The sequence below is a fragment of the Suricata suricatta genome, chromosome 9 (genome assembly GCF_006229205.1).
Source record: "Suricata suricatta isolate VVHF042 chromosome 9, meerkat_22Aug2017_6uvM2_HiC, whole genome shotgun sequence".
NCBI lineage: Eukaryota > Metazoa > Chordata > Mammalia > Carnivora > Herpestidae > Suricata > Suricata suricatta.
Genome location: NC_043708.1, coordinates 35,428,465 through 35,449,414, shown reverse-complemented (window position 1 = coordinate 35,449,414; position 20,950 = coordinate 35,428,465). Strand labels below are relative to the sequence as shown.

General features: G+C 40.1%; 1 protein-coding gene across 1 annotated transcript in view; it reads left to right on the top strand.

Annotated features, from left to right (window-relative positions):
- LOC115302590 (nesprin-2-like) overlaps positions 1-19,235 on the top strand; it is a 93,599-nt gene extending 74,364 nt beyond the window's left edge. The window contains exons 3-8 of the mRNA XM_029952528.1: positions 7,357-7,418; positions 8,574-8,669; positions 8,760-8,837; positions 8,926-9,018; positions 14,249-14,430; positions 18,834-19,235. Coding sequence (XP_029808388.1) covers positions 7,357-7,418; positions 8,574-8,669; positions 8,760-8,837; positions 8,926-9,018; positions 14,249-14,430; positions 18,834-19,071 — 749 coding nt within the window. The 3' untranslated portion in view covers positions 19,072-19,235. The remainder of the gene's footprint in view (positions 1-7,356; positions 7,419-8,573; positions 8,670-8,759; positions 8,838-8,925; positions 9,019-14,248; positions 14,431-18,833) is intronic.
- Positions 19,236-20,950: the final 1,715 nt, after the last annotated feature.

Here is a 20,950-nt window from a genome sequence, read left to right as displayed (position 1 = left end):
CCATTGTGCTGGGTGCTGGGGTTTTTATGAACGCAGAGGGCCGTGGGAGGATTGGCCATTCCACACAGCAAGGGGATGCAGAAAAGAATGACTTCTTTTGAATGAAACTTACCTGGGGAGTTGTAGATACTCTAGTTTGCTGGAAAAGTAGGATACGGGTCTAGAAGTCATGGGAGATGAGTCAGGAAAAAGCAGATTGGAGCCAAACTATGAATGACCTAGAATGTTAGGCTAAGAATTTAGAATTCATTCTCTAAGGAATGTTGAGGACTGATCAAAAGAGTTTAATGAGGAGAGTGACAGACCCCAGGAGTGAACCTGGGGCCAAGTGCAATCAACCTGTTAGCAGCAAACCAGTAACTTGGCGATTGCAGAGCTTCCTCAGTGAACTCCTGTGATGGAGGACAGCCGTGGGTAAGCCACCTCGTGATGACGCCTTGCTCTGTGTTTAGGTGGAAACCATCCGAGATTCTCATATCTGAGAATTCCCATATTTGAACTCTTACTACAGGGCAGAACTGCTGGAGTCAACATTTTAATTAATTAATCACTAATCAATTAATTATTTTGGAATTAACATTTTCGCTGAACTCTGGTGCAGCTGGTCTTGCAGCTGTGGTAGTTTTACAGGATGCTTTATAATGAACTTAAAATCCATACTCTTTCATTAGGCTTAACTTCATTTGTTTCCATTTAAATTCCCTTCCTACTAAGGATGTGTGCTGCCAGCTCACAAAAGGCAGATTGAATAAGAACAAACTCAGGGATTAAATGTATTTTTATGGTAATGACATGTAGAGAAAACCTTTGCCTCCTAAGTCTTGCTTCTCAAATTCAGTCAGTTATTTTCCATGAATGATAAGGATATCCATGTGGGCCTGAATAAAATTCACTTACTGCGTTTTCTTACATTATACGTATTTCTTCTTTGCCTTAAAAATCAGGATAGAGAACTTCACATTCTCCATTCCTTGGCATTTTACAGAGAAATCCATCATTACAATAGATTTTCTTATTCTCTTTAATTCTTTCCCTTTTTTAATCCCTAACATTGGCTGATTCTATTCTCTACGTGCCATTGTGAGAAGTTTTATTATCTTATTGAAAGTTCCCCCAGAAATTACAAAATAAAATCCAGCAGCTAAAAAAAAAAAAGCAAACAACAACAACAAAACTCACCCACTCAAATTAAGTTGCTTTAAAGCAGTTGGTTCTCAATTTTTTTTTTTTTCCTCAATGGGTCGGCCTTTGAAAAGAACAAATGGCTACTTATCCTGCCGTAGGGTGAGCTATTTGGCTCTGGTTCCTGTTGAATTAATACCGCTTTTCAGGGTAGGGCATATGAAAATGTGAGAAAAGTGTGTCAAGGGATAAATAAAATGGCACATACTAAATAAACCGTTTAATTCAGCTCTTACAAAGGTGTTTAATTGTACTTGGGACATCTTTGTTTGCTGTTCAGCAAAGAGTCCTTGTATTTGAAGGGCTCTGATTTCTAGGATGACAAGGTGTTCTCTAAATCTGGACAATGAGTTAGTTAAGAGCCATGGAGTTTCTTTTCTAAATCCTTTTCTGAAGATTTCATTTATGCTCCTTTCCTTTGCTAACTGGAGAGGACTGGTGGGGATTTGTTCTGACTGCTTCTCTTATTGTTTCCCCCTAGGTTTCTATTAGATTTTATCAAATTAGGACAGGCATAGCTTAGGGTTTTCGTTGGAAAAGTTTTGATTATTTTCAGTTTATGTCCCTGTCGGGATAGATGGCCGTCCCACCTCGCATTAGATGAAGTGCTCCCAGTTTGAATGATCCAGCTAGAGCTTGATTTCACTGTCTCTTTTCTCAGCCTAGGAAAATTCATTCCTCAGTTCGCTCAGTACCAAGACCCTTTTTGTCTAATATCGCATGAAAACGAAATGATCCTCTTATATTATCTGGAAAGAGTCTGGAATGATGGAGGTTTCCAGGTAGATGTAGAATACGAAAACTCTTCGGGAACATCAAGCTCTGTCTGCATTTAGTTTGTGCCAGAGGTTTACCCCTTCCAAGATTATTTTATGCACCTTCTAGAGATGCCCTCGTCCTTCTTCCCCATGTAACTCTCCTGAAGTAAGTGTGGACTCTTATATCCTGGACCTACCAGGGTGCCTGATTAGTTTCTTTTTCACACTTTATCACCTAGAAAGAAATCTCTTAGCCCCTTAATGATAGGAAGAGATTCATCTTTGGTTTTGTTTGTTTGTTTGTTTGTTTGTTTTGGTTTTGATTTGGATTTCTGCTTTCTGGTTATAATAATGGATAAGTCCCTCCCTGCTTTTGTCCATGACCTTGATTAATGCACATTGTGTGTGGCTAACTTGATCCTGGAGTCATAAAAAACTGGTCTCTAGTTTTTTTTCTGTGGAGCAAAATTATCCTCCAAAACAAATTTTGTCTGTTTAATGTTCAAACATATGTTTAAAAATTTTTTGTATGTTTAAAAATATAGTCCTATCATCTCTTGATCTTGTTTAATATATGTTTAAATGTTTAATATATATGTTTAAAAATACTGTTGTATCTGCTGATACTAGGAGAAAAAGCAATGAAAACATATCAAAGATTCCAGAAGATTTCATAACATTTTGAACTATAGGACAAAATTGCGGTTCTTTATAATCTTTTGCTAAGTGAAATTTATATAAAACAAAATAACTCTCAAAAGCCTAAACTATCGAGTTGGCTTGCCCGAACTCAGTTCACTTCAGTTAACAATTATTGAGCACCCTGTACTGTGTAAATCACTGGGCTATAACTAATTTAAGCTGGTAATACAGAAGATTGAAATGGATTAAAAAAGATAAGAAAAAAAAATCCAACAAGGCTAAGTGCATCTTTAATCTCTAATCAGCCATGTGTGTAAACACCCGAAAATACATTTACTCAGATTTCCTTCAGTTCCTCAAACTGAGCCCTCATCAGATTAAAAAAATTTTTTTAGTTTTTTATTAACTTTTTTTTTTAATGTTTCTTTATTTTTGAGAGAGAGAAAGAGACAGAGGGTGAGCCAGGGAGGGGCAGAGATAGAGGAAGACACAGAATCAGAAGCTCCAGGCTCTGAGCTGTCAGCACAGATTCGATGTGGGGGTCAAAATCATGAACTATGAGATCATGACCTGAGCCGAGGTCAGACGCTTAACTGACTGAGCCACCAGGTGCCCCTAGATTAAAACACTTTTAAAAAAACTCGAATTAGATTTTATGTCAACAATTTCAGTCTTATATATTTGTGGTAGCTAGAGATTAATAAAGCAGAGTGGAAGGAATCAAAGAAAAACAGTGTATTAGAAATTTTTAAGAAAAGGAATATAAACACATAAAGGTAGATTTGACCTTATCTATATATATAAATAAAATATAACAGCAAAATGATTAGAAAACTTATTATTTATTCATGTACATTTAATTATAACTTAGTTTTATTAATTTTAATTAATTTAATATTACTAATTAAATATTTGTTATTTATTATTATCTTTTTAAAAAACTGTTCTTATTGATTTTTGAGACAGAGAGAGATAGAGTATGAGTTGGGGAGGGGCAGAAAGAGATGTAGACACAGAATCCAAAACAGGCTCCAGGCTCTGAGCTGTCAGCACAGAGACCAACGTGGGGCTTGAACCCACGAATTGTGAAAACATGACCTGAGCCGAAGTCACGTGCTTAACTGACTTAGCCACTCAGGCGCCCCTATTATTATTCTTTTGGCAGATGTTTTCATTAGAGTCTGTTCTGGGCCAGGTTCCTCTAGGCACCCAGAATAGGTCACAGACAACACATCTTAGAGTGGTGCTTTTATTCTTTTGGGAGAAGAGCAAGACGTTAAATAATAAACATACTACATATATAACTTATGTAGGATATTTAAAGGTGGTAAGTGCTATAGAAAAAAATAGAGCAAACAAAGCAAAGCAGGACTGCAGGTGTTAACCACCTTGAATAGGGTGGGAAGCAGGCTTGTAGGGGTATCTGTAGTAAGAGCACTCCTGGAAGAAAGGACAGTTAGGGTGAAGCCCTCATGTAGGATCATTTATAGTGAGTTTGAGAAAAATGGGGAGCCAGAGAGGCTGGAGTGGAATGGGCAAGGCGGATGAGCAGAGGGAGTGGGGGTCAACCTTGCGGCTACCTTTTTTTTTTTTTTAAAGTTTCTTTATTTATTTTGAGAATGAGAGAGAGTGGGAGAGAAAGAGAGAAAAAGCACAAGAGGGTCAGAGCGAGAGGGAGAGAATCCCAAGTAGGCTCTGTGCTGCCAGTAGGGCTTGAACTCATGAACTGTGAGACCATGACCTGAGCCTAAATCAAGAGTTGGATGCTTACTGACTGAGCCACCCAGGCGCCCCAAGCTTTGCAACCATCTTAAGGAGGGAAGTGAGAAGCCCTTGAGGATCCTGAGCAAAGGAATGTGAGTTGACGGTTTAGCAACATCAGTCTTGCTGCGACATTGAGAATGGTATTTAGAGGGCAAGGCTGGAAGGAGGGAGACTTGCTAGGGATCTAGTGCAGGTGGAGGTGGTGAGAGGCAGTCATATCCTGAATATATTCTGAAATCCAAGAGGATTTTCTGAGACATTGGATATGAAATGTGAGAGAGACAAGCCAGCTTGTGATGTAGGAGGAAAACCAAGAGTGCAGAGTCCAGAAAGGTGAAGGCTGACAATCGACCGTTGGCTCAAATGGAAGGTGGTCACTGATGACCTGGATTCATGGTGCCCTTGATGAGGGAGCAATTTTGGGAATGGTCATGGTCTGATCGGTTGTGGGTTCATTTAAGAGAGAACGAGCGGGAGGGGACCTGGAGAATATAGACAACTCAGTGTGAGGAGTTTTGTCATAAAGGGCGGCAGATAAGTAAAGCAGTAGTTTGTGGGAACTGGGGTCAGAGAGATTTGGTTTTGTTTTTGTTGTGAATTAACAGCCTGGATCTATGCTGATGGGAGTGGGCTAAGAGAGAGGGGGACAACGGGGTGATGCGGGAGAGAGAGGAGGAAATGTCCTCGAGCAGGCGTGACAGGATGGGATCTGGGGAACGAGTGAAGGCATCAGCGTTAGGTCTGAGCGGGCCAGGTCAGGCGTGCTAACAGGCAGGAGGCTGAACATTTGGACAGGGTGACTGGACAGGGAGTGAATGTGGTCTGGGAGCAGGGTCTCAGCTGAGGAGTGAAAATGGGAGAGCGGGTGTTGGAAGTTTGAGGGAGAGAGAGTAGGTGTGAAATTGCTGTCACGGGCAGTGGACCTACGTGGGTGTCCCGGTGAGACCGGTCGGCACAGGGACAGGGTGAGCGTCGGGAGGGGTGAGCAGAATGCAGTGATGAAGAGCCAAGACCACGTGAGATGGCACAAGGCGATGTTTGTAAGAAGTGATCATGGAATTGAAAATGGAAGAGGATGAAAGGAAGGAGATCAGGGGGAGTGAGGAACAGTGAAAAGCTGGTAGAATCGATGGCGCTAGACGGAATGAGCTGAAAAGATAAGTGCTGTTGTTCAGAGATGAGATGCCTGAAATTGAGACCGCCGGGAGCTGCAGTTATTGGTAATGATGAGGTCTGGGGCATGACCTTGACAGCGAGTGGTTGAAGCAGAGCAGAAGACAAGTCTGTTGCAGAGGAACTGAAGAAACGGAGAGGCCAGTATGTATGTATGAATGCTGAGATTGCCACGAATGAGGGGTTGTACTGGAGAAAGGACAGTGGGGAAGAAATTAAAATCCCATGGTGCATGGGGCATAAGAGAGAGCAGAGCCCTACTTTGAGTGCGCCAGATTTCAGCAAGAGCAGAGAGGAGACCCCTGTCCGAGAGGGTTTGGACACTGGGGACTTTGCTGACGGTGTTCAACAGATTCATCATCCGTGGAAGAGCTTCCCACGTTAAGAAGAGGTGGGTGATGAGAAAAACCTGGGCGTTTGCAGAGTCTTAAGGACATCAGAACGAGAGAACGGAGGGGAACCTGACAGGCTGGAGAGTGTGTGCAGTAAGTGCACGTGCGCGTGTGTGTGCTGACAGAGGCACGCTGGGATGAGAGCCGGTGACCTCAAGGTAGATGGTGGTGACAAGGCTGTGAGCATTGGGTCCAGGGTGCCTGGGCTGACACTTGTCCCTGTCCAGCCGGGGAAGGGCATCTGGGGAAATGGAAGCTTGGTCCTGGTGTGCAGGGCTAACCTTTGAGGGCAGAGCGGACATGCCCGCAGGAGCTGAGCGGGGAGAAGGCTCGTGGGGAGCTTGGAGTTGGTGTAGGGCCTGCTCCTGCCCCTGCGAGGAGAGGAAGACGTACCCTGAGGGTTGCAGGTCTTCCCCTTGACTCCTGTCCTCCTGAGAAGAGTAAAAGTGGGCACTTGTCAGGTGAATCCTTAACAGCCTCTAGAGGTGAGTGCTTGTTGCCTTGTTCCCTAAGGAAATTACTGAGGTCACACAGCTACTTGGTAAGAGAGGCAGGATTTGCGCCCAGGTACCTCTGTCACTAATTGCAGCTCATTTACAGTTAATTCAGTGGCAGTATGTCCTCCATGATAAATACTGTAAGTGTCAAGACTAATCTGTCCACAACTTTATGAGCCTTTTATTTATTTATGATTGTTTGCTTTTTAGGTTTATTTTTATTTATTTTGAAGGGGGGGGCTCAGAGAGCGAGAGAGCATCTCAAGCAGACATCTCACTGTCAGGGTAGAGCCTGATGCAGGCTCGAACTCAAGGACGGTGAGATCATGTCTTGAGCTGAAACCAAGACTTAGATGCTTCACCGACTGAGGCACCCAGGTGCCCCATATTTATTTATTTAAAAAAGTGTGTGTTTATTTATTTATTTTGAGAGAGACAGAGAGGGAGAATCCTAAGCAGTGTCCTCAGTAGCAGCACAGAGCCCAAGGTGGGGCTGGATCCCACAACCATGAGATCATGACTGGAGCTGAAATCAAGAGACTGAGCCACCCAGGTGCCCCCTTCTTTTTCTTTTTTTCTTTGATGAGGCTTGTCTTTCGATACCCATGGCTTTGTCTTAGACTGGGCGTGCCTTTGGGTTGGGAAGTCTCTCTCCTCACAATTCCTCGAACGCGCTTGTCAAGGCCATGAGGGGGCTTAAATCTTTTGTCAGTAGAATGTATTAAAAATCATTGTCTCTTGTCAGCTAACCTGCAGTGATAAAAAATTATCTCCTATGAACACGCTATTTCCAGACGACTTCTTGAGCAAACATCTGAAATTTAGACCAAGTCTAGAAAGCTGGTAAAACTGTGGAATACATACACACCCCCAGAGCGAAGCTTTGATATGTTTGAAAGGGTTTCTGCGGTTTCTCATTTTATAACTGCTGTTGTCTTTTTTCAATAGCTGAGCAGGAAGACACTCAGAAGAAAACCTTTACCTGCTGGATAAACTCACAGTTGGCAAAGGTGAGGGAAAGAGAACAAATAAAACTGTAAATGTATTTAACTTACTCCTCCTGCTCCCTCCCTTTGGGCCCCCAGAATGGTACTGGGACGTGTCAAAGGTTGAAAGAGTGTGCTGAAGTCTTGTTTAGAGGTGTTTGTTGTTCTTTTCCAACACAGAAAAGAGACACTTTTGTTAAGGATATGGGAGATCAGGTAAAGGAGCAACATCCCTTTTATCAAATATAATAATAATAATAATGATGATGATTTGTACGTATTGAGTGTTATATGTTAGACAGTGTCCAAAGCTCACATAATGAATTTGCATCACATTTATGTGACTTTACAACCTCCCTGTGAGACAGTATTATTCCTCTTTAAAGAACAAAGAAACTAAGGTACAAAGAAGTTATGTGACTTGCCTCATGTCACACCACTTGTAAGTGACAGCGCTGGGATACAAGGCAGTCTGGACCCAGAGGCCTTTTTTATTTTTTATTTTTAAATGTCTATTTAGTTCTTTTGAGAGAGAGAGTGGGGGCGGGGAGGGGCAGAGAGACAGGGAGAGAGAGAATCCCAAGCAAGCTCTGCACTGTTAGCGCAGAGCCTGACTAGGGACTCGAACTCATGAACTGTGAGATGACCTGAGCTGAAATCAAGAGTCGGATGCTTAATTGACTGAGCCACCCAGGTGCCCGGAGGGCTTGCCAATCGCTGTGCCATCCTGCCTCTCTGTGATGCCGAGTGCCTGGAATAACCTAGATACAAAATGAATGAGCCTCTTCTCACAGGCTCCCTGTCCCTGCAGCATGCAATTCTAACAAGGGTACGTTCATAAATAGATGACTCCATAAATGTGTTCTACTCCCCAATGGGTCACTATTGGCTGATTCTCAATGTCTTTAATGCCACCTCTATGCACGGGTTGTAAGCTCTCAGTGGAAGCTCCAGGAGTGCTGTGTGACTGGAAGTTTGCCGTCAGATAAAATTAAGTCCACTACTTTCTTATCATGCTCTGATAGAGAACTTTGTGTGTTCTCTGTCATTCTGTAAATTAAAAATCACTAGTGAGTTTGAACTTTTTGTGAAAACACCAAGTAGGCCTATGAGAATCCTAAAGGTATCATGTTTTTGGACCAAAGTTTGAGTGAATGTATGTCCTGTGACCTTTTGTAGCACACGCCTCCGTCGGTTGTATCAGACCTCTTTGCGGACATTAAAAAGGGGCATGTCCTCCTGGACCTTCTAGAAGTACTTTCAGGACAACAGCTGGTAAGCTTTCTAAGTGACATTAAAAAGCCTTTGATTGATTAAAAATTTTTTTCGTATCTCTAATTGATATATTTTGCTTGAATTTCATAGCCTCGAGACAAAGGATCTAATACATTTCAGTGTAGAATCAATATAGAACATGCCCTCACATTCCTAAAAAACCGATCAGTGAGTATGAATTTCGTTGGAAGATTCACAGGAGAAATTAATGCAGTGAAATATCTTCTCCTTTTAACCTGTGTTTCTTCTTTTTCAGATCAAGCTAATAAATATTCATGTTACTGATATTATAGATGGAAACCCATCCATTATTCTTGGCCTGATTTGGACAATTATACTGCACTTTCACGTAAGTAATTTGACGATGTGAAAGTTATTTCTGTTCTAATTACTGCAGAATGAAATAAGTGTAATTCAAGAGGATTCAGTCCTGAGTTTCTTCCAGATACAAGACACTCTAAAATCTTGACGGGTGGAGCTTTGGCCACTGATATTATTTTCAGTTGAAAATGGAATGCTGAATTATGATGTCTTGAATTATCTGCGATATCAGCATCAGTCTGACTAGAACCTGTCATGATAAATTTTTGTGTGTTATTGATTGCTTACTTTGGCAGAAGACAGTAGGAAGCTTCTGGAGTAAATTTGTGAGAACTAACTCTGTAGAATCTCCCAGTTTTGAGGATGCTTGTTCAATCCAAGAATCCCACACCATTTAGAGTCCTGTCCCAAGACTGACTACTTGATTAATTTCATTCCACAAATAACTTAAACACCTACTATGTGCTAGCTTTTGTGCTACGGCACCAAGAAAGCAACACCAAAGACACTTTTGGTTCTGGCTTTATGATACTTAGGATTCATAAATATATTCTTCAAGACTTGGGATTCCGAATTAGTACAGGTTTTCTGCAGTTACCTAAAGAGTTGCATGTTTGTATATCTCCATAATTACTTTGAAAATAAATTATGTGGGCAACAAATGCTTATTTTATAAAAGCCAGAAACCAACATAACTACTTTGTATAAAATTTAAGCTATGTATACGATTTCTGGATACCTACATTTGAAGTTATAGTAGAATAAAATGCATGAGGATGATAACAATCAAATTTAGAATTGTGTTTTTTCCTCTGGGAGAGGACGGAAATGGAATTGCAGAGGGAAAGGCTGAAGGCTTAAACTGTATCAGTGTTTTATTTCTTTAAAAAAAATGAACCAAATGTGATTAAATGTTAAAATTTGACAATTTATAGGCATTTGTTAAATTTTTTTCCTCCATACTTTCCAGGATATTTGACATTTAATTAAAAATTTTAATACAGATAATAAAAGGCAAATAGAGTCGTCTGTAATTCTACCACTCACTGATAACCACTAAATAATTTGCTGTATGGTCTCCATGATACGTGCAGCAAGAATCAACGTATACATTTGTTTATGTATGTATATCGTAAACAGAATGGTCAGGCTTTCCAAACTTTTCAACCTGTTCTCATGAACATCTTTCTGAATTTATATATATGTTTTAATGGAGTCATGGGGTTCTCATGTAAAGTGCTATATTTTATTAACTGATAGTCAGAATGCTCATGGTTTTATAATTATAAGCAATTCCAAAAAGACTACTCTTAGTATAAAACTTTTGCATACAATCTTCATTATTTCCATGAGCCAAATTCTTAGAAATGAAATTGTTAGACCTTAAGTTTTGCTTTTTTTTTTAGCTTCATTTTACTTACATAAATAAACTTTTGCTGAAGTATAACATACATAGAAAAAAATGCAGAGGTCTTAAGTGTAGAGCTTGATGTATTCTTATAAATTAAATACATCCATGTAACCATCACCCGAGATAAAAATAGAAAACATTGGCTGAATCCAGAGTTCCCATGTATTTTTCCCAGTCCTTACCCTCCTTCCCTAAAAAACCACCACTTTGGTCTCGTGCTGTTTAGCTTATCATCGCTACGTCCATCTGAAGGAATTATAAGTGAACTGATTTACATACGCTACATACTCTTTTGTGTTAGATTTATTTAAATTAACATCATCTATGAGTTTCAACTTGTTGAAGTGTGCATCACGTTGGTAGGTCCTTTTTTTTTTTTGAGTATAGTTGACTTAGTTATGTTAGTTTCAGGTGTGTAACTTTGGGATTTGATGAATTTGTACATTATGCTATATTCACCACACCACAAGTGTAGCTACCATCTGTCTTCTTACGTCACTGTTATAATATCATTGACGGGATTTCTTCCTTTTTCCTTGTTATGTGTGAATATACTGCATGAATATGCCGGAGCTTATTTACCATTCTACTGTTGATGGGCATTTCTCTTGTTGCCAGTTTTCAGCTGTTACGAATAACGTTACCAGGCGCATTCTTGTTTATTTGCTTCTGGTGGTACCAGCCCTCATTTCTCTTGTATACATGTCTAGGAATGGAGTTGCTGGGTCATAAGGCACGTGACCTTCAGGTAGTGCCAATTAGTTTTCAAAATGGTTGCTCTGATTTACAGTTACCACAGTTTGGGAATTCCTTCTCCAATCCTCGCAAGAACTTGACTTTTTTTTTTTTTTTATTTTAGTTATGTTACTGCATGTAAGGACTTACAGAAATTTAAAAATGTATCCTGGGGGTGACTGGGTGGCTTAGTCAGTTAAGCCTCTGACTTTGGCTCATGTCATGATCTCAGTTTGTGGGTTTGAGCCTTGTGCTGACAGCTCAGAGCCTGGAGCCTGCTTCGAATTCTGTGTCTCCTCTCTCTGCCTTTCACCTGCTCCCACTCTGTCTCTCTCTCAAAAATAAATGCTCTCTCTCTCTCTCTGTCTCTCTCTCTCTGGATATATATATATATCCAGATATAAATATATACACACATATACACACGTGTATGTATACACATATATACACATACATACATATATATCTAGATACAGGGGCGCCTGGGTGGCTCAGTCGGTTAAGCCTCAGACTTCAGCTCAGGTCAGATCTCACGTTTGTGGGTTCGAGTCCCGCGTCGGGCTCTGTGCTGACAGCTAGCTCAGAGCCTGGAGCCTGCTTCCGGTTCTGTGTCTCCTCCTCTCTCTGCCCCTCCCCCTCTCATGCTCTGTCTCTCCCTGTATCAAAAATAAAATAAAAAAACATTAAAAAAATATAGATACAGGTCCTTTGTTGAGTGTATATAAGTTGCATATATCTTCTCTGATTCTGTGGCTTGCTTTCTCAATCTTTTAATGAATAGACATTCATGATTTTAATGTAGTTCAAATTTATCAACTTCCTTTTTGGTGGCTAGTACTTTTTATGATCTATAAAGAAGTCTTTTCCTTTGCCAACAAAATGGAGATATTCTCTTATACTCTTTTCTTGAATAGTTCTGTCCAATAGGATTTTCTGCAATGATGGAAATGATCTATAGCTGCAGCATACAAAACAGTAGCCACTGGTCTCTTGTGGCTATTGAACACTTGAAATGAGGAACTGAATTTTAAATTAAATTTACATTACATTACATTACATTACATTAAATAGCCACATGTGGCTAGTGACTATCGTATTGGACAGCACAGTTTTAAATCTTAATTATTTCATATTTTATATTTAGAACTACAATCTTTTAAGAATGAAATGTTTGAGCATGTTGGGTTAATGCAATCAAGGTTTTTTTTTTTCCCATATGGCTATCCAGATACCCCAACATCACGTATTAAAAAGACTATCATTTTCCTTGTCTGTAACTTTAAAATTCAAGTAACCATACACGTGTGGCTCCATCGTCAGATGGTCAGTTCTGTTCCATTATTTACCCGTGCACCAGTACTATACGATATCAATTTCTATAACTATATAGAAAGTCTTGATATCTGATAGTGCCAACTTGTTCTTTAGGATTATCTTGGTTATTCTTTGCTCTTTGCATTTTCATATAATTTTTTTAATTGAGATGTAATTGGAATTTACCATTGTGTAAGTTTTAGGTACATAACACGTTGATTTGATATTCACATGAATTTTATAAATAACTTGTTAATTTACATACCGACAATGTGTTGGAATTCTAATGAGGATTGTGTTGAATGTGTAAGTTGGAAAAAGTTGGCATCGTTAAAATATTGCATTGTTTGATCCATGAATCTAATATTTTTATTATTGCTCTATTCAAAATATTTCATTTTCACTATGATTTCTTATTTGCCCTATGAGTTCGATAACATTCTATTGCTCAATATCCAAATATTTGGGGATTTTGTTTGTTGTATCTTTGTTACTGATTTCTAGCTTAATTTCAGTGTGGTCAGAGAATATCATCTTAACGATTTCAGTTCTAGGCTTTATGGCTCAGCATAGTCAATTTTAGTAAATATTTTATATGGATTTGAAAAGAATATTGATTCTGCCATTTTAGGTACAATTGGGTGTACCAGTCAGATCAATTTATTAATTTAATTTAATAATTTAATTGATTTAATTTAATAATAATATAAAATAATAATTTAATTAATTTAATTTAATAATAAATCAGTTTATTAATTGTGTTGGTTACATCTACTGTTAGTGATTGGTGGTTGGTGAATCAATTAATTAATAATGATAATTAATCTGTTATTATTAAGTATTATTAAGTGTACCTCTCTCGATAATACTTGTTACTACGTCTGTAGACTTGTCTTTTAAAGTTTTCCATAAGTGTTATCTTACTGCCTCCAAAAAATCTGGACCAATTTTTGTGTTTACCAGCAATATGTTAAAACCCAGTGTCTCATATTCTCATTAGATGATAACATAACTAGATGTTATCTTTAAAAATTTTTTGCCTGTGTTATAAATGAAGGAACTGTCCTCTTGCTGTATACATTTAGCTTTTTTTTTTAATGTTTTTATTTGTTTTTGAGACAGAGAGAGAGAGAGCATGAATGGGGAGGGTCAGAGAGAGAGGGAGACACAGAATCGGAAGCAGGTTCCAGGCTCTGAGCTGTCAGCACAGAGCCCAACATGGGGCTCGAACCCACGAACGTGAGATCATGACCTGAGCCGAAGTTGGAGGCTTAACTGACTGAGCCACCCATGCACCCCTACATTTAGCTTTCTTAAATGACTAATGAGGTTATTGTTTACATACTAGATGGCAATTTTTTTTCTTTTTTAGGACTTACCTCTTATATATTTGACTATTTTTTTTGCATGTGTTTTTGTTTCCTATTGGTTTGTAATCAAAAATGCCTTCTAATTGGCCCAGTCTCTTGGAAGACACTCTAGACTAGGATCTCAACTTGGGTCAATTTAGTAGAGGGACAGGTGCTGTGAGCACATCAGGAGGATGAATAGATGTTTGCTCTCAAGGTGGAACGCAAGCTGAAAAGGGGCAGGAGTGACCGAAGTCCACTGAAAGAAAGCCTAAGAGTAGCCCCGCATTCAAATGCTATTGTTTCAGGATTTGTCTAGTGCTTATTCCACCATGAATAGACTCTCACTGTTACACGATACTTTTTAGGTCTTGTTTTGGCTGAAGGTTTTGCCTCAATGCTGCTAACTTATGATTTGTGTGTGTTGACTATTATTATGTGTTCCTTAGATCGAAGAGCTTGCCCGGACTCTTTCTTGCAATTACAATCAACCTTCCCTGGACAGTGTGAGTGTGGCTGACTCATCTCCTACCTCAAGTCCTCCAGCTAAGAAATGCTCCAAAGTCCAAGAAAGATGGCAAATGTCTGCAAAGAAGGCTCTTCTCTTGTGGGCTCAGGAGCAGTGTGCCCCGTGAGTAGTTTGCTCTGACCACAGGAGACACACAGGGTGGCTTTCCCCACTAACACAACCTTACTGACTCCGGGTCTGAAAATAAGCCTGACTGGGTATAACATACATCTGAACACTTCCCTCTCCTAAAAGGAAAATGCTCACTATTTTCCTTTTTCTTGGAGTGAATCTTACAAATACAGAGGTTCATGAACTCAGTCACACTAGGAGCTCTTTAAAAGTCAGGACTACATTGGAGCACCTGGGTGGCTCAGTTGGTTAAGCATCTGGCTTCAGCTCAGGTCATGATCTCACGGTTCGTGGGTTTGAGCCCCCCATCAGTCTCTGTGCTGACAGCTAGCTCAGAGCCTGGAGGCTGCTTCGGATTCTGTGTCTCCCTCTCTCTCTTACCCTCCCCTGCTAGCGCTGCCTCTCTGTCTCTCAAAAATAAATAAAAAACATTAAAAAATTTTTTTAAAAGTCAGGACTACATTTTTATTGACTGTGTATCCCCAGATGCTAGCATAATATAAGTTCATGGTAGGTGCTCCATTAATGTGTATTGAATGAATGAATGAATGAATGAACGAATGAAGGACTAAGTAATCAACACATAACATTATCTTTTGGAACTGTAGAGGACTACATTAAAACACCACAGTCTTCATTGTTTAGAAATTCATAGCTCAGGGAAGAGAAGTCAGAAAATAGGAGTTGTTTGTTTTTTTTTTTTTAAAGTGGGGATGATGATAGGAAGTTAATGTTCAGAAGTCCTGTTTTACAAAGAAAGGTTTTTTTTTGCTCTTGGCAGACATTTACTTTTTCATTTAAAACACTTTCTGGGATGGGATTTAGGGAAAATAAGGAGTTAGGATGCAGAACTCCCTACGAGATGAGCTGTGGGGTTTAAAAGGTCTTTCTTGTCTCCTCATGGCATTGTCTGCATAAACAGAGCAGAACTGCCTCACCAATGGCAGACTTGTGAGTAACTTCTTCCCTGTAAAAGGCTAGGATGTTAACTTCTCCCCCCAGTCTTACCGTCCTGCAGTGGCCTTGCGTCCTCTGTATTTCGTGAGGGACAAATAGACATACAGACCTTACAAGGTTTTATGTAAAGCAAATAGATTTTTCCTGAATCTTCTAGAGATGGTTTTACTTCTGTTTTCTCCATTTTTTATTCCAATATAATAGCATGTGTGAAGAGCATTATCAAATCATATTCAGACTTATCTGTAAATAAGTTTCAAACCATTTCAAAGTTCAAATATTTTACCACAGTTTACATTTTCTCCATGTCTTTCCTTTCTTTTCAACTATGAGCTGTGATAAACTTACCAAGATGAAAATCATTCTTAAGTAATTCATCAGGAGTTTATTCTAGTTTGGGCCATCATTGGTGGTATGATTAGAAGACTTACTTCAATATTCTATGCATCTCTGGAGCTCATCTGAGATCCAGACTCTAGGAAGACTATATTATAAGAAGTATGTTGTAGTTTCTTATTTAAAAAAATTTTTTATGCTTGTTTATTTTTGAAGGAGAGAGAGACAGCGTGTGAACCAGGTAGGGGCAGAGAGGGAGGGAGACACAGAATCCAAAGCAGGCTCCAGGCTCTGAGCTGTCAGCACAGATCTTGATGCAGGGCTCGATCCCATGATCTGCAAGATCATGACCTGAGTGAAGTCGGATGCCCAACCGACTGAGCCACCTAGGCGCCCCTGTATTTTCTTATTTTTGAAGTAGATGAATCAAGGACCAAGTTTGCAACTTCTAAATGAGCTGAGATCCTGCCAATCACTCTGGAGCCCTACCTGCCCTCTCTAACACCTGGCACAGCATGTTCTTTGTGGGATTGGCATCCACGCTTCAGTGCAGAGCTGACCTTACAGCCTGGGGCTTTATTGAGGGCCGTGCCTGCCAGTCAGCACTTAGCTGGTTCTGATCCCCACTCTGCCCTGCCCTCAGCCCCAGCCATCCCTTTAGCCAGTTTTGCTTAGTATTCCGATGCCAGGATCTTGGGTTTGAGTCTTGGCCCCCAGCACTTCCTAACTTGTGACTTCAGATACTTAGCCTATTTGTGATTGTGTTTCCTCAATCATAAAACTGTGGATAATACTAACACTTTTAGCATTATTATGTGTATTATAAGAATTATTTTTTTGAAAGTATTTAGAACAGTTTCTGAACAAAGTATGGACCACACAAATATTTGTTAAACAAGACAAAAATCACTACATACCGTGTAGTTTATCACAGTCGTAGTTCAGGCATTTTTTTTTCCTAAGAGGTTCAGGAAAGCCCAGGTCATCTGAAGTTGACTATTTCTTGAGTGGTTTTTATCATTTGATTTATACTTCAATGAGTCCATTGAATTTCCTCCTGGTTTTTTGTGAGATATTAAAGGAAAATACAGTTGTTTTGGAGTATTTCCCACAGAGGCAACTATACTCTTAAACCATCTTCGCTGATCCCTTGTCAAATACAGAACTGTGATCGATGGAATGATTTGAAATATGTATATTGAGCACATGTATATGCCAGATGCCATTTGGGGATGAGTCTACTGTAGCAGACACGAAGGACACGGCCCTTGCTTTCCAGGGGCTTGGCCCGCAGCACACAGGTCAATGTCATTACTACAGTTGGCAGGAAGGTCAGGAAGGACTTCTGGTGATTAAGAATGTCCGAGGTGGGAGGGTGGTTTCATCTGAGGTGATCCTGGAGCACCTTTCTGCGGAGGAGACCTTTGAGTGGGAAGTGAAGAAGCCTTCAGGGGTACAAAGATGTGGGAGAGAGAGCATCTATGCAGATGGATTTAAAAAAAGCACGGGGAGTACTGAGTGGCTCAGTCAGTTGATCATCCGACTCTTGCTTTTGGTTCAGGCCATGACCTCAAGGTTGTGGGATCGAGTCCCGTGAGTGCCGGGTCGGGCTCCTTACTATGTGAGGAGCCTGCTTTATATTCTCAGTCTCCCTCTGTCCCTCACCCCTGCTTGCACTCTCTCTCTCTGAAAAAAAATGTAAAAACAGAGCATGGTGTTGAGAAAGGACTGAAGCCAGGGTGGCTGTAACACTGTAAGAGAGGGCAGGTTCAAGAGTGGAAGTGGTAGGCAGGGGCCAAGTCGTGTTAGGCCTTGTGGTCCAGACTGAGAGATGTTATTCCGGTAAGCTATGACAGGGTCTGTGTGTGTGTGTGTGTGTGAGGGGAGGGGGGAGGACGGTGGGAGAGAGGGAGGGGGAGAGAGAGAGAGAGGGGAGGGGGGAGGACGGTGGGAGAGAGGGAGGGGGAGAGAGAGAGGGGAGGGGGGAGGACGGTGGGAGAGAGGGAGGGGGAAAGAGAGAATTTTAAGCATGCCCAATGTGGAGCCCAACTCAGGGCTAAATTTCATGATGGTGAGATCACAACCTGAGATGAAATCAAGAGTTGGATGCTTAACCAACTGAGCCACCCAGGTGCCCTGACAGGGTTGGTTTTTTTTTTTTAATACATTTTTTTTGTAGTAAAAGATACATAACATAAAATTTACCATTTGAACATTTTTAAGTGTCCAGTTCAGTGGCATTAAGTACATTCATATTGTTACATAACCATCACCCCCATCCATCTCCAGAACTTCTCTCAACGTATGAAACTAAAATTCTCTCCCATCCTTCCCCCCCATAGCCAGTGGTCTGCTTTTCTTTATCTATGGATTTCACTACTCTAGGTGCCTTAAATGAATGGAATCATATAGGATTTGCTCTTTTGTGACCGGGTTCTTTCACTCTGCATAGTATCTTCAAGGGTCTTCCATGTTGTGAGATGTGGCAGAATGCCCTTCCTTTTTAGGGCTGAATAATATTCCACTTTATCTGTAAATCCCATTTTGTTTATCCATTCATCCGTGATGACTAGTTTTAAGCAGAGGAGTGATAAGCTACTGAGCATTGAAGCAACACAATATATCACATAATTTGTTCTAGTGAGAAAAGAAATCATTTCCTCTAGTGAAGGGAACTTAATTACATGTAGAAGTCTAAAGTCAGTGTTGAGCCAACAGATCCTGAATGAAGAGTATTAACCTTGAGTAACTGTTGTCGCTTGCAGGGCGTTTGAAGACAGATTTCAGATCTACCTGCGGGTTTAATGCAGTAGTTTTGGGGTCAGGTCCGACTGTGAATTTGTATTTCTAGCACTTGCAGCCCAGGCGATGCTGCTGGGCCAGGGGCCACACTTTGAGAATGAACCCTCTGTGGTATCAAGAGCCTCATCAACCCTGGCGTTTTACTTTAATCTGACCACGAGATTAAAATAAAATATTTTCCTAGAATATGTGATTTACTTGATTCACTGAAATCTATCTTAATTACTGTGAATATGGGGGATGTGCTTTGACACAGTCTTTGAAATGGAATTTATCATGTTTTTGTCCTTTGGCGATAGGTGTGAGTCTGTCAGCGTGACAGATTTTAAGTCAAGCTGGAGAAATGGGATGGCTTTCCTGGCCATCATTCACGCCTTGCGACCAGACCTAATTGACATGAAGACAGTGAAGCACAGATCCAACAAAGACAATCTGAAAGAGGCCTTTGGAATTGCCGAGCGGGAATTTAAAATCCCCAAATTGCTAGAACCAGAAGGTAAAGAGGCTTCTTTCTTTTTAAAACACTGTCCGGTGTGAAGTTGGCTGGGAAATATCATCCCTACATAAATAAACATAACGGTGCTATCTCCCTAGAGGGTTTAATAACTTAAACTCTTTATTAAATTTCATGACACCAAGAATTCCTACCAATTCATTAACTTCAGTAATTGCAGGGATGACATGACCGCTGAAAGCAAGCAGTGCTGTTATTGGAAATGATTTGAGTCTTTGTCTTAATTTTCTTTCATTGTGTTCCTTATTGTGTTCCCTTGATTCTGTTACTTTGTTCTAAAATCTCCCTGAAAACGGAAACGAGGGTTGAAGAGGGAGGGGGAGGAGGAAGGGAGGTGGTGGTCATGGAGGAGGGCACTTGTAGGGAAGAGCACTGGGTGTTATATGGAAACTAATTTAACAATGAACTCTTAATAAAAATTTAAAAAAATGAAGTTGAGTAAAACTCCAAAAAATAAATAAATCTCTCTGGTAAGACCATTCTTTGAGTTAACGTATTTCCTGCTCTCCACTCTTTCCCCCTACATAAAGCTGAATTTCTTTGAGGGCTTAAACTCTTTTTTGTTTGTTTGTTTCTCCCGCTATGGCTGGCTCAGCTTTGCTGTGATTATGCTCGCGCTGTGGGGTGTGGTTAACAGCTACAGCAAAATCCTAAAGACGGGTTATTTTCAAAGAGAGGACTATGTTTACTTCATAAAATTAAGATTAGGATGACTTAATTCTTAGGAAAAGCACTCTACTGTGGATTGTATTGTTTCTTAATATACCAAAGCTCATGAAAAATCCCAGTAAGTTCATAAAAGAAGTAGGTAGGATTAGTGAGGATTATAATGAACTAACAAATTAAGAAATACAAATTCTAGTCTTAGCTCTATAACCAGGGGTGTGTAGATAAATGTGTGACTGGGTCTCCAGGACAATGTGTGTGTCGGCCTGAGTGTGTGTGGATACGTATACATGTCTATCAAAAATATTATTAATAAAAGCACATGTAGCATGCAGTTTACAAATAAGAAAATATGTGATACACTTTATTATAAATTCCATATAGTTCCAAAATGCTTCTGTTGATTTTCACCAAACTCTTGTATCTGACTGCAGCCAACTTATGGTTGCAGTTGCTGGACATGTGGAGTTCTGACATGAATGTTGGGAAATAATTGCCTTTACGTTCATATGTAAGTATGACAATAATGATGTTTGTTAGAACTTCTCTTGTTCTTCAACACGTGAATGAGGTTTTTGCTGTCTCTAATACTGGAAGAATATTTCCTCAATTTTTTGTGCAACCTAACAGTTCTAGATAGGACAGACTTTTTTTTTAAGAGTTGATTTATTATGAGAGAGAGAGCATGCAAGCAGGGGAGAGACAGAAAGAGGGAGAGAGAAAGAACCCCAAGCATGTTCTGCACTGTCAGTGTGGAGCCTGACTTGGAGCTCTATCTCACGAATGGTGAGATCATGACCTGAGCCAAAATCAAGAGTCAGGTGCTTAACCAGCTGAGCCACCCACATGTCCCTAGACAGGACATACTTTTAAGCTTAACGTGCATTATTAATATTTTCTTCATCCCTTACTTTGTAATCAACAATACAAGAAATCAAGCCCTCATTTGCTGATTTTTCTGTTATGTGTGTGCTTTGAAAACTACCATCACGGCTGATTCCAGTGTGAAGTCACTGAACACAGAGCAGGGAAAAGAAGTGCAACCCTAGGACACCATCATGTAGTTTTCTGTCATACAGGTACAACAGAGGTAAATAACCTCAAGAGCATGGGTAACAGGAAGATGTAGTAAAATAGTTGGGAAGTGGTGAGTTTTGAATGTTTATAACCTTTGTTTTAATATATTTTATTCGATTGTACAGTTATGCAATTTATACAATCAATGACTGAGATGGC